This window comes from Manacus vitellinus, unplaced genomic scaffold, assembly GCF_001715985.3.
Source record: "Manacus vitellinus isolate BGI_N305 unplaced genomic scaffold, ASM171598v3 scaffold_5_pilon, whole genome shotgun sequence".
NCBI classification, from domain to species: domain Eukaryota; kingdom Metazoa; phylum Chordata; class Aves; order Passeriformes; family Pipridae; genus Manacus; species Manacus vitellinus.
Genome location: NW_021940682.1, coordinates 10142917 through 10154481, shown reverse-complemented (window position 1 = coordinate 10154481; position 11565 = coordinate 10142917). Strand labels below are relative to the sequence as shown.

The following is an 11565-nucleotide window of genomic DNA, read 5'->3' as shown; positions in this document are numbered from 1 at the left end:
CTCCCGCCGGCCCGGGCCGAGGCCGTAGAAAGCGGGCGTACCTGGCCCGGCGGCAGCGCCGACAGGTGAGCGGTGGGACAGGGGCTCCTTCCTCGGGCCCGCGGCTGTCCTCCCCCCCCGCCGCCCCGCTCCCGCCGCAGGCCCGCCCGGGAGCCGCGATGCCGTTCCCCAGCTCCGGCGCGGACGATGCCTTCGACTACTTGTTCAAGATCATCCTGATCGGGGACTCCAACGTGGGGAAGACCTGCGTGGTGCACCGCTTCAAGACGGGGCAGTACAACGAGAAGCAGCAGAACACCATCGGCGTCGACTTCACCGTGCGCTCGATGGACATCGACGGCAAGAAAGTAAAGGTCCGTGGCGGGAGCAAGCCCGAGACTCTTGGTGGGCAGCACCTTTCCCGTGTCACTTTTCCCATGCAGGTGCCGGGGAGTAGTGGGATGCACAGCATCTCCTGCTTGGCCCTAATGAAGGCAGCTGGCAAAAGCTGGCCGCCTTTCTGACCAGGGGTGTTTCCAAGGGGAGCTTTCTCTCAGGAGCGTGCCCTGGGGGAGGCACTCACCCTAATTTGGGTACATGCTTGCTCTCGTGACTTCTCTGCATCTACTTGAGGAGAGGGCTCACACTTTGCCTGCAGGGAGTTCTTTGGAAGACTGCTGTATTTTGGAGGGGTTGTCTCTTACCTCTGTCAGAGATGGGGGGGTTTAAGCTGGGACACTGAGGAGAGAAAACCCTCTAGTTTGCAAAGGCTACACTTTGATGTGTGCTTAATTTGAGGGAAGAAGGCTTCTAAGACAGACACCAGAAGAAATGGTTAGCTAGAACTTCCCTCTGCATGCAGATGGAAGTTCAGATGCCTGCCCTTTATATAGATTTGCTCTGCCCAGTCCCACATCAGGGCTTCTTCCTTTCCTGTTAAAAGCCTGTAATACTCTAAATCTTTTAGTACAGTTGTTGAAACTAGAGTTCTTGGCCTCTTTACAAAGCTGGGTTTACCTTTGCAGCTTTCTCTTTGGACTGTGTAGATTGACTTTACAGGCTCATAAATGTCTCTTCAGACCCAGAGAAGGCAAAGCCACAGTGTTGTAGCAGAGAGAGCTGAGGCAGGTCTGGCTGCCTTCTAAACAAGGGGTTTCAAAAGCCTGGATGATGCTGGCAAACACCTAGGAAGTGGCATTCACTGGCCTTTACAACTTCTGTCCTTTCTCTTACAGATCCAAGTGTGGGACACAGCTGGCCAAGAACGCTTCCGGACAATAACCCAGTCTTATTACAGGAGTGCCCATGGGGCCATCCTTGCCTATGACCTTACTAGGAGGTCCACATTTGAATCCATTCCTCACTGGATTCATGAAATTGAAAAGTATGGTGCTGCAAACTTGGTCATGATGTTAATTGGTAGGATTTTAATTTTAAATATTGTGTTATGTAGCTTTTTTAACATGAATATAAAATCTCCTTCACTTTCCCCCACTACCTGAAGCATCTATAAACTACGCATTAAGAAAGAATGCAGTTCTAATTACAGAAGATCAGAAAATATATCAGTGTGGCCTAAGCTTTAAAAAAAATGAGGAAAGTCATAACCTGGTCCTGACAGGACCAAACCCACTGCAGACAGCGAAACCTTTTTTTACTTTTTTCTTTCCTGTTGGAATAATTCAACAAGTTTTGCTGCCAGGCTCGAGGCAGGGACAGCCTTGCTGAGGTTAGAATTGCAGTAAGTCTGACCCTATACTCCTGATGCACAGGAATGTAGAGGCTCAATAATTCAAGACTGAAGGGGAATGCACAGAGCAACACAACTCCTCGTTCTCATCTTTCCTCTCTGTTCTTTTGATATGCATGCGCATTGCTCTGTAATGGGATTCCTATCAGGTAAGACAATAGATGGGGAACTGGCTTTTGCAGGGCATGAAGTAGTCTGCTTACTTTCCACTAGCTTCGGGAAACTTTGCCTCTTGAGGAAGCAATCGCTGAGAACTGGAGCTGGTAGGAAGCAGCGTGGTTCCTTCTCTTGGTTTCAGGTGGTTATTGCTCTTCCTGTCCCCAAGGAAGAAGCTGCAAATGAGAGAACTAGTGTAGTAAAATGACAGAGCTTTTATTGACATTCCACAGCCTCTGCCTGTTGTGCTGTGGCGCTGTGCTGAGAGCATTGCATGCAGCCACAGCAGCCCAGACTGGCTCTTGAGGGCGGGCAGGTTGAGCCCCACGGCACAACAGGCCTGGGACAGAAGCTGCTGCTTGTGCTCCCAGCACAGTACTTACTGCGGCTGTGATGGTTCTTCCTGTTCTTCCTCTGAAGAGACAAACAACAAATTCTGACCCGCATCTGTAACTGCAGTGCTTAGAATTGGGTGGGTGTAAATCACTGAACTTGGCAGGGCTTTTCTAACTATTGTCATGAATCTAAAGAAAAGACTTACCTGTGTGTGGTGGGGGCTGGTGGTGGTTGATGCTGTTTTTTAAAGAGAAAAGTTCTGAAATTGGTAAAAATAAAGCTTTTGATAAGGTTTCAGCTTGGTGCTTTCTTCCAGAGCTGCTGCTGTTTGCTTTACTTACTTTGGCAGAAGTCTTTGTACATTTAATTACATTTGAGCACGTTATACACCCTTCTAGCATGAGGTTAAGGTTAAGAAGTCTAACTTTCCCATCTGGAAGGGAGGGCTCTTTTTAAGAAGCCAAATAACCCTCCAGCTGTTTGTTGGGGGGTTGTGGTTTTCTTTTGTGGGGGGGGTTGTTTTGTTGTTTTTGTTGGGGTTTTTTCCTTTTAGAAAAATTGAAAGGGACTTAATGGGAGGGGAGTTGGCTTGTATATGCTTCAAATTCAAGATATGAATTTGATGAAGGGCTGTCTTGAAACTATGAATGTAGACTTCAGCCAGGTACTGCATGTACCAGAACTGATAATTCCACATGTGCTGCAACTACTTAAATATACAAAGGTATTTTATCTGAGGCGTTTCACGCTTTCTGATAGACTTTGACTGGAGTGCTGCAAGTAAAAGTTTTAATCTATATATGCAGAAACAAGTCTCTATCTTAAGCATTAAAGTAGCTAGTGTGAATTCTTGTCTTTTTTGACATCATCTTAAAAGATTTTTTTAAAGTGTTTAACCTAAATGCTACTAAATGTTTAAAACCACTAAAGAATAGAACCAGTAGTTGCTTCCAAACAATCCTTTGGCACCACTACCTACACCAAATAATTAGATGAACACAGGTTTTTAGTTTTTTCTTGGATTTCAAGTAATTTCCTATCCTATGATTAGCTGCAGTTTTGATCCACAGTCTGTGTTTGTGGCTCCGATGTGCTTACATCTTGTTCTTTCCAGTAACTTACACCTAACATAAATCTGTTGTTTAACAGAATTTAATTAATCCATTGCATTTAAAGATGAATTTTTGAGAGACTAACTTATTGAATGTCTATTTGCCTTCTTTTAAGGGAACAAATCAGACTCACTGGATAAGCGCCAGGTCCTGTTTGAAGATGCCTGCACGCTGGCAGAGAAGCACGGGCTCTTAGCTGTACTGGAGACATCAGCAAAAGAAGCTCAAAACATAGAAGAGGTGTTCATGTTAATGGCTAAGGAGCTAATAGCCCGAAATACCTTACAGCTTCATGGAGAGAACCCTCCAAACAGCTTCTGTCTTGATTCCAAGCCAGTGATTGCCAGTCCAAGTGTGGAGAAGGCCCAGTGCCCCTGTTGAAGAGAAACTTCAGGAAGAGCTTGGAAATTGTCATTCTTCTGAGGCTGTTTGATGCAATTGTATTCAATTGATGAAAGTGTCCTCTCTGGCCTCAAGCCATGTCTCTTGATATCTCTACCTTGGAGTTTGGCTTGTAAGTATTTTCAGAGATCATTGTTGCTGTTGGTAGCACAGGTTGCTTTAAACGTGGCAATGAGCTGAGAGGACTCAGGAAGCTGCCAGCCCTTGCCTTAATCAAAGAGAACTATAAAAACTATTGCCTTTAATTATAGCCTTTGAATGTTTTTCTGGCTGTGTCAGAAGATGAATTTGCACCGGAGCTGTGTGTTAATTTGACCCTTCTGAGCTATGTTGCTGGTTCTAAGTGCAAGCACTTTCCGCTCTGCCCGTAGCTGTAAGAAGTCTGACACATGCTGCTTAAACTTTCATTTAGGGGCTGTCCTGATGTCAGGCATGTAGCCACTCATCCCAAGGGACTTAATAACATTTGTGAAAGAACAAGTGGAGACATCCCTGGGGTTACATGGCAGGCAGAACAGGATACACTTCTTCCTGGGGTGAGAAGACTGCCTTTCACTTTGCTCCCTAATTGTCAGAATTGCTTCCAGTACTGGTCTCCATCTTGCTACACAGACTTGCTAGAAGCAAAGCTTCCAGTGAAAGGATGTTTTTTTCTTTTCTCCCCACTAACCTCATCATGCTTTTTGATGTGCTGACTTTAACCAAAAGCCTTCTGTAGCTTGTGCAAAGGGCCAATGGCAGCTTGAGAGTATGCCTGCAGATTTCCAAGGTAGTCTGAAGGATGGATCCAAGCTCCTGTAAAACTCAGCAAGGGGTAAGATGGTTTAATTAGGTAACCTTGTGTTAGAGCAGTAAGTGAATGGTATGGGGTGCACCAGAAAGCTGCCCTAGGCAAGTATATACACTACTGCTGTGGGGACTGAACAATGTGGAAGGTTTTGGATTGCTCTTCCCAAATGCAAGCTCTGCTACTCAGGGGTCACTTCTGTATAACTGAACTGAATGAAGGGGTTTGGTTGGGGGTTTTTTTGGTGTGGGCTTTGAGGTTTTCTTGGTGGTTTTTTTGAGTTTTGTTTTGGATTTTGTGTTGTTGATGTAGGGTTTTTTCTTCTCTGTTGTTTTGTTTGCATTTTTTTTTCCCAGTAGATGGAAACAGGGAAGGAGAGGGAGGAAAGAAATATTATACAGGGGAAAGTTCTTTTGACTGCAGTCCTCATGTACCGAAGTGTGTCAGTTACTGTTAAGCTATGAGCTGCAACTCAAACTCTGTAACGATAAAATATGGTCTGTGTCACATTCAGAGCAGCCCTGGGAAGGCTGGTGGGTTGCTGGCTTACTTGATGGTGGTCTGCCCATGTTTCCTAAGCCCTGGAAAAATAGGGAAAATCACGTAGCAAATATTTCTGGAAAATCTTGTCTGAGAAGCACAAAAAATAAAGCAGAATGAATCACTGATTTATAGTCTTGGAAATACTTCTAATATTATTAATGCTTTCTCTGGCTAAGTTCTTTGCTATCACATGCAAAGAGCAGCTGTGTGTAAACTGAGGGAGGAATCCTCCATGCTAGCCTCTAAGCCTTTTGCCTGCTGTAGAGAAAGCTTCATCTTCAGACATCCTCCTTCTGATGTTTACTTTTTAAATCTTATTTCTTCTTCATTCAGTACTAGCCTAGTAGTTGCATTTCAGTTTGCACATTTAGGCAACAATAAATACCATAACCTTTCCAAGTGGCAAGCAAGCTTCCAAACTACTAGTTTCTACACCTCGTGTCACTACGAAAACAGTAAAATATAAGGTTAATATTCTTTTCTGTTTAAAATCCAAACTACTCCCGGTCGTAATCCATCTCTTTTTTTTTTTCTTTTTTTTTTTTGTATCTTTCAGGAGACTGTAATAGAAAAGTATTGTGTTCATCTCACCATGTTACTGGCGGTGTTAACCTTGGCATGGTTCATTGGGTTTACTACCTTAATTAGCAATTAGTGTATCAAGTTATTTTGCTTACCCTCAGTATGGAGATTTCTGCAGGCTGATGTGGTCCTCCCTGACTGCCCAGCACTGCCAGGTTACAGGGCTCTTGCCATTCTCTTCCTCACAGAAAGCTGTGCAACACGGGATCAGGGAGGACAGGCTTGTGACCATGCCTTGAGCTGCACTGTCCCCTTTCCTTTAACAGGTCTAACAGGCTCCCTTCTCCTCCTTCAAGAAACTAGTCTTAAACACCTCCCCATTGTGCAACTAAACCAGGAGCATGACCTCTTCTGGTTGGTTCTGTTTGGCATCTTCCACACGGCCTTTGGGCAGTTACACTGAATGGTTTCTGCAGGGACACTTTTCAAGCTGTCCTCGCCTGAATGAAGAACAAGCTGCAGCAGTTGCTAACAAGGTTCTTCAGAGAGTATACTGGTAATGGTATTATTCATGAGGTAATACATGAAGCCATAAACTTTAAAAAAAACCCCTTTACTGTGGCATGTTATTATAGACTGTGAGAACCACTAGATTAAAATACAAACTCGGTGTAATTTCTGTGGTTCTGCCTTTCCCCATCAGAGAGCAGGTGGGAACACACAGCTGTGACAAGGCAAAGTGGCATTAACTGCTACGGAATATTCCATTAATGGTTTTGTTCCCCAGCATCACATGCAAATTCAGTGTGCTTCCTGACAGTATCATTAATGCATTTGTTCAAAGTATAGCTTGTTTACACCACTGTTCTAAAAACTACTGCTGTCCCTCGGGTTTCAGTTTTAAAAGCTGCACATTCAGCTTGAAGATGAGCACATTTGTTAAGTTTTTATCTACTTGGAAGTGTTTCAATCTTAGCTGTGGCACATTACTTGCACTGCAGCCATGCCAGATGAGATTGAAGCAGGACTTACCCAATGAAATGGGATAATGAAAAAAAAAAAGAAGTATTTTAAAATGGAGCAAACTGACACCTCCCAGAAGCTGACTAGTTTGAAAGTCAACATAACAGCAAGCCAGTGAAGTGGAAGGCATATAGCACTGCCTATGTGGTCAGGCTTTGCTTCATAGGCAGGAGACAGGCTCTTAATTGCAAAAGCTGAGGTTCTTATCTAATCATTCTAGTTAATGTTTAAGTATAGTTGAAAAGGAGACAGAGAAAGCAATTTTCAGGTCCTGACAGAGGTGGAGAGCTCTATCCTTGAGCCTTTTTTCAGGAAGGAGATGCATGCCTGTGCTTTTGGACAAGGAATTGAAAGTGAAGCTTCCCCCCACCAGGTGAGTGCTCAAACGAAAGTGCTTTTAGGAGATGCCCCTTCCAGCTGTGGGCTGCCAACAGGCAGCTTTTTATGGGTCTCAGCTCCTTAAGGACACCACATTTGGCTGCAGGTGTGTGTGTGTGTGGGCTTAAATACTCATTGCTCAACGTACCGACTCCCGAAATAATTTTCAAGCACCACTCTCGTGCAATTGCATTAGGAACTGGAACAGGCAATGCTGGGATATGGGAGCCCTTTGAGAATAGTTTTAGACATGCCCAGAGCTCCTTTTTCCTAAGAATACTTCACCTTGTAATAGGAATGTCCAGTTTGAGATGGGTCGGACTTTTAAATATTTTTTGAAGTATTTTTCTTATGCTGTTGTTCTAAAAATCAGCACTCAGGTGCCTGCACAACCTCTGTCAATGCAGTCACATCAAGCTGTTGACTCTGGCTTGACAGCAAGTGACAAACAGCACATCTATATATAACAGGGCAGAAGCTTAGCATATTTGGAGTCCTGCCTTTCCTTGCTACTGCTGTGTCCATGAATATCACTGCTTATACAGTTTTCTCTGCTAAGTCTTGTTTTGCTAACCTGAAGTGAGGCTCACCACAACTAGTTTAATAATGTCTCTCTAATGCTTGCATTAAACTGACTTGGTAGCTACTTGATCCCTGCAGTGAAGTCCTGTATTGTATCTCAATCCCAGGGGATTACATGGGGGCTCTCTCTCCTTTTAAACTGCTGCAGCATTGATAATTTCAGCTACACAAGTTTTGTTCCAAACCTGAGACACCCCATAAGTTTCCTGCTAAGGCAAGGTGAGCTACTCTGTATTTCACTACATGCATCAGGCATCCCCTCAAAGATTACAATCCACCTTGGGCTACAGTCAAGGGCAAGCTGTGCTACCACCGTTTGAACTGAAGCAGCAGAGGTTTTAACAAGTACTCTTAGCTTGTATCATCCCATTCAGAGCAGTGAGAACAGGCAGCACACATACTCTGCACCTACCACAAGAGGCAAAGTTTTGTATCAAACTAAATGTATATACCCTGGCCTAGGGAGTAGAGTCAAGGCACTTCAAGTGAGAGCATGCATCTTTTTCTGAAGATTTTTGTTTTGAAATCAAGACTTTGCTGGTAGAAGGTTATGGAGACTTGATACCTTTTCATCTTGACATTACTCTGATTGGCCTCTTCAGTTTCTGTACCTTAGGTATGTGCTTGAAGAAAACATAGCACAGCCTAAGCTGTCACCCTCCATCTTTTTACATTAAAAGTTTGCCTTAATTCTACTGAAATTATTCCTGTTCTTACAAAGGAAAAGCATAACAGCCTACTAACATTATTTCAAAGGCCCTACTATTTTCAGTTGTTCCAGTTTGGGATGGGTGGAAGGTAGAAAGCACAATGCTACAGCAGGCTTAGAAACAAACCTCCCACCAGCAAGGTTCAGACACAAGTGGCACACAACAGTACTGCCTGGTGACAAATACATGCAGCTCTTGAACCTGCAGAACAGGAGCCACAGCACGATTCAAAGTGAGAGCAACAGAAGCTACTTGTCATGATGCACGTGACCACATCAGTCACCTTGCAACAGCCCAACAGCCTCCACCAGAGCAAATCATTCATTTGTGTGTCCTCAGCCTCCCCTGTAACACCCACAGAAAGCCGCTTCAGAAGCGGGAGCATCCACCACTGTGCCACGTGTACACCCACACAGAGCAAAGCACACCACTTCTCACCCCTTATGAAAAGAACCTCATGTGTGTGCTCTGGCTGGTAAGTTTTACCTTCTTCCACCTTACCAGAACACATCTTTGTTAAACTTACATTTGAATGCAGTTTTCCAATAGGATGTAGCAACTTATGTTCACCACGTAGGGGAGGAAGGCTTTTATTTTTTCTGTTTCTCCCCTATATCAGTTTTAAGTATCACTTGCTCAAATTACATTCTTTTTCTCCCTCCGCTAGTTGGCTCTGGAAAAAAAAACAACAAACATAACCAAACCAACCAACCAACCCAAAAATGGCTTTAGTTTGTTCAGTTAAAGTTGTCTTATTCATATCCTTCAGCAACTAAATAAGTTTTTACTAGTTTACCTCCAACTTCATGTATTTCTGCAGAAAAATGCTTCTTTCTGAACACACATAGGCTTGTAGAAGCATGTGGAGTCAAAGGAAGTGGCCTGTAGCAGTCCTTGGGCTTGCTGTGCCAACATCATTACGACAGGAATCTATGGATAGAATATGTACTGCAACTGGGGCTTTGTTCAGGGCAAATAAAAGTAATACAACAGTGCAAAAACTACTTCTGAGAAAGCAAGCCACATCTGTGCTCACTAATGGCCCTAGATATTCCTTCAACCTTTCCACTGCCTCAGCTGTCTGTGCAGAATGTGTTCCTTACATTACAGGCTCTTTGCTAGAAAAGTTGTAACAATACCAAAATTCCATATTGAGAGTGACACAGTTCTGGAGGAGTTAAGAAAAAGTGACAAATGCCTTTATATTTACAGAAACACACAAAAATAATCAAGCTAAAAAACAGAAGCTTCAAACATAAAAGAACAGACTGACTCCTTGTTTAATTTTTTTGATTTTTTTTATTTGGGAAAAGTGCTTCTTACAAAAGGCAGCTGCAAAACAATACGTTATAGACCTCAGAACAATTTCTCATTCCATTTAAAAGTGAAAGGAGAGGCAGTCTAGGGGACAAGAGCAGCAGGAGAACAGATCACGGGGCATCCACAAGTCAATAAAAAACAGCAATAATGTAATGCAAGGTTAAAATTCCTGTGCCGGGGCTTTGGTGGCAAAGTAATTTCTCAATGCAAATTACAGCCAGAAACTGCATGACTGCCTTTGTAAGCAGTAAGTCACATAAACTGAACAGCTTTACCAGGCAACCTGCCTCACTCAGCTGCAGAGAGCACGTGAACCTCAGAGCAGCTGAGGGGAACAGTGATTTCCTAGCAAAGTTCACGGCTTAAGTGTTTACATGAAGTTCTAAAACTTACAGAGCGATAAAGCTAAAGGGTCCTCTCTGGTGTTCCTCTGACCCCACCTTGGCTAACCGGATTTCTGCTCCTGACAACCCTAACCATACACATGAAATAGAGCTGGTGTATTAGGGAGTGCTGTTTATCAAGTTAAGCAATAGTTAAGATCGTTGCCGCAGACTGGGCTGAGACCACTAAACCAGTTTCATGTCCAGTTGGAGGCTACACTTCATGCACCAAGAGGGGATGAAAGATGGTTTTGTTATTTTTTAACTTACAGAGTCTCCCCATCCTTGAGGTCCAACTCCACATTTATCGGTATATACACATAGAGAGTTCTCCTTTCACAAAGACATTTTCCTTTCATGCTAAACACAGTAAAAACCCAGAACGTTCACACCTGGTTCTGGTTACACAGTAGTAATAGTAATGTGCAAGTAAACAGAGACCAAAATCACAAATGAAGACGTGTACATGAGGGGGCTGGAACGGAGCTGATGCCAGAAAGAGTATTTGTATCTGGCCTGAAATCAGAAGTAATGGTACAAAGACAGAAGAAGGGCCATCAGCCAATTTACATCCCCACTGCATGGCCACTGCTCATTTTTGTATCTGGGCTCTTCAAAATGAGTGTGGAAGTCCTGTAAACACTTTAACCCTGGAACTGGGTGAACTCTGTTGGGTACACAGATGAAGCAACAAACCTAAGCTAACTGTTTGACAGTTAAATTTATTTTTACAAAAACTAACATTTTAAAGATTTATTTCTTGTTATTTGTTTAAACAGAGGAAAAACAACACTCCTGGGGTGGGAGAGGAGGGGATGGGAAGAGACAGACCCTGGGTAAAAGTTATTACAACAGCACCTGGAATTGATCGGCCTGCCTAGGAGAAACACAGGCACTGCCACAACACCACAGGTAATAGCTACTGCCTGAAGCCAAGACAACAGTCCACACTCCACTGACAGGTGCTATAGATCCAAGTCATAGTAATCTTCCAGCTCATCATGAAATAAGTCCCACTCGTCCTCGGAATCCGTTAGCTCATCGTCACCTCCTGCTGCCAACAGCATAAGCAACATCTCACCAAGCTCAAAGGTCACCACCTCATCCTCATCGGTTTCAAACGGATCACCATTCTCCCGCTCCTCGATGAACTCCCAGAACCGATTCCTCCGCTGGGCCTGCAAGTGGAACACAAGCATTTCCCCGGGTGACCACATGGTACAAAGCAGGAGCCTTTCCAGAGGCTGGCAACGTTCAGCCCCTGGTGTACTTTCTGACAGGCAAGAAATCACAGTTCTCATTCAGGGAGATACTGACCTCCAGTAGAATTTACCCTTACACACCCCTATTAATGCTAACCAATATTTCTACTTCAATATGTTGTAAGAAAGTTTTTCAAATTTAGTCTTTTCATCTTGGCCTCCAGCATTCACAAACTTCAGAGTACTGATTCCTTCAAATTCATCATTACAGAGGTCTATCAGAAGGGGGGGAGAAAGGAAAAAGTCACCATCTCCCTGTCCTCTTCTCAAGGCAGAAGACATAATGCACCCCCCTCTTGTGCTCTCTGTACGGAAAGAAC

General features: G+C 43.8%; 2 protein-coding genes across 6 annotated transcripts in view; one reads left to right on the top strand and one right to left on the bottom strand.

Moving 5' to 3' along the window:
* The first annotated feature begins 136 nt into the window (after positions 1-136).
* On the top strand, positions 137-6262 carry RAB19 (RAB19, member RAS oncogene family). Of its 2 annotated transcripts, none has more exons than XM_008923368.3 (4): positions 137-353; positions 1215-1398; positions 3449-3847; positions 5914-6262. In XM_008923368.3, the coding sequence occupies exons 1-3, from the start codon at positions 159-161 to the stop codon at positions 3712-3714; spliced, it is 645 nt and encodes a 214-aa protein (XP_008921616.1). In that variant the 5' UTR covers positions 137-158; the 3' UTR covers positions 3715-3847; positions 5914-6262. The 2 variants fall into 2 exon arrangements, with proteins under 2 accessions (XP_008921616.1, XP_017936280.1); XM_018080791.2 differs by having other exon boundaries at positions 3449-4271.
* A 3297-nt stretch (positions 6263-9559) lies between these two features.
* The window catches only part of MKRN1 (makorin ring finger protein 1), a 31237-nt gene continuing 29231 nt past the window's right edge, over positions 9560-11565 (bottom strand). For all 4 annotated transcript variants that reach the window (XM_018080358.1, XM_029963630.1, XM_029963632.1 and 1 more), the window contains one exon: positions 9560-11161. In XM_018080358.1, the coding sequence (XP_017935847.1) occupies positions 10949-11161 (213 nt within the window). In that variant the 3' untranslated portion in view covers positions 9560-10948. The remainder of the gene's footprint in view (positions 11162-11565) is intronic.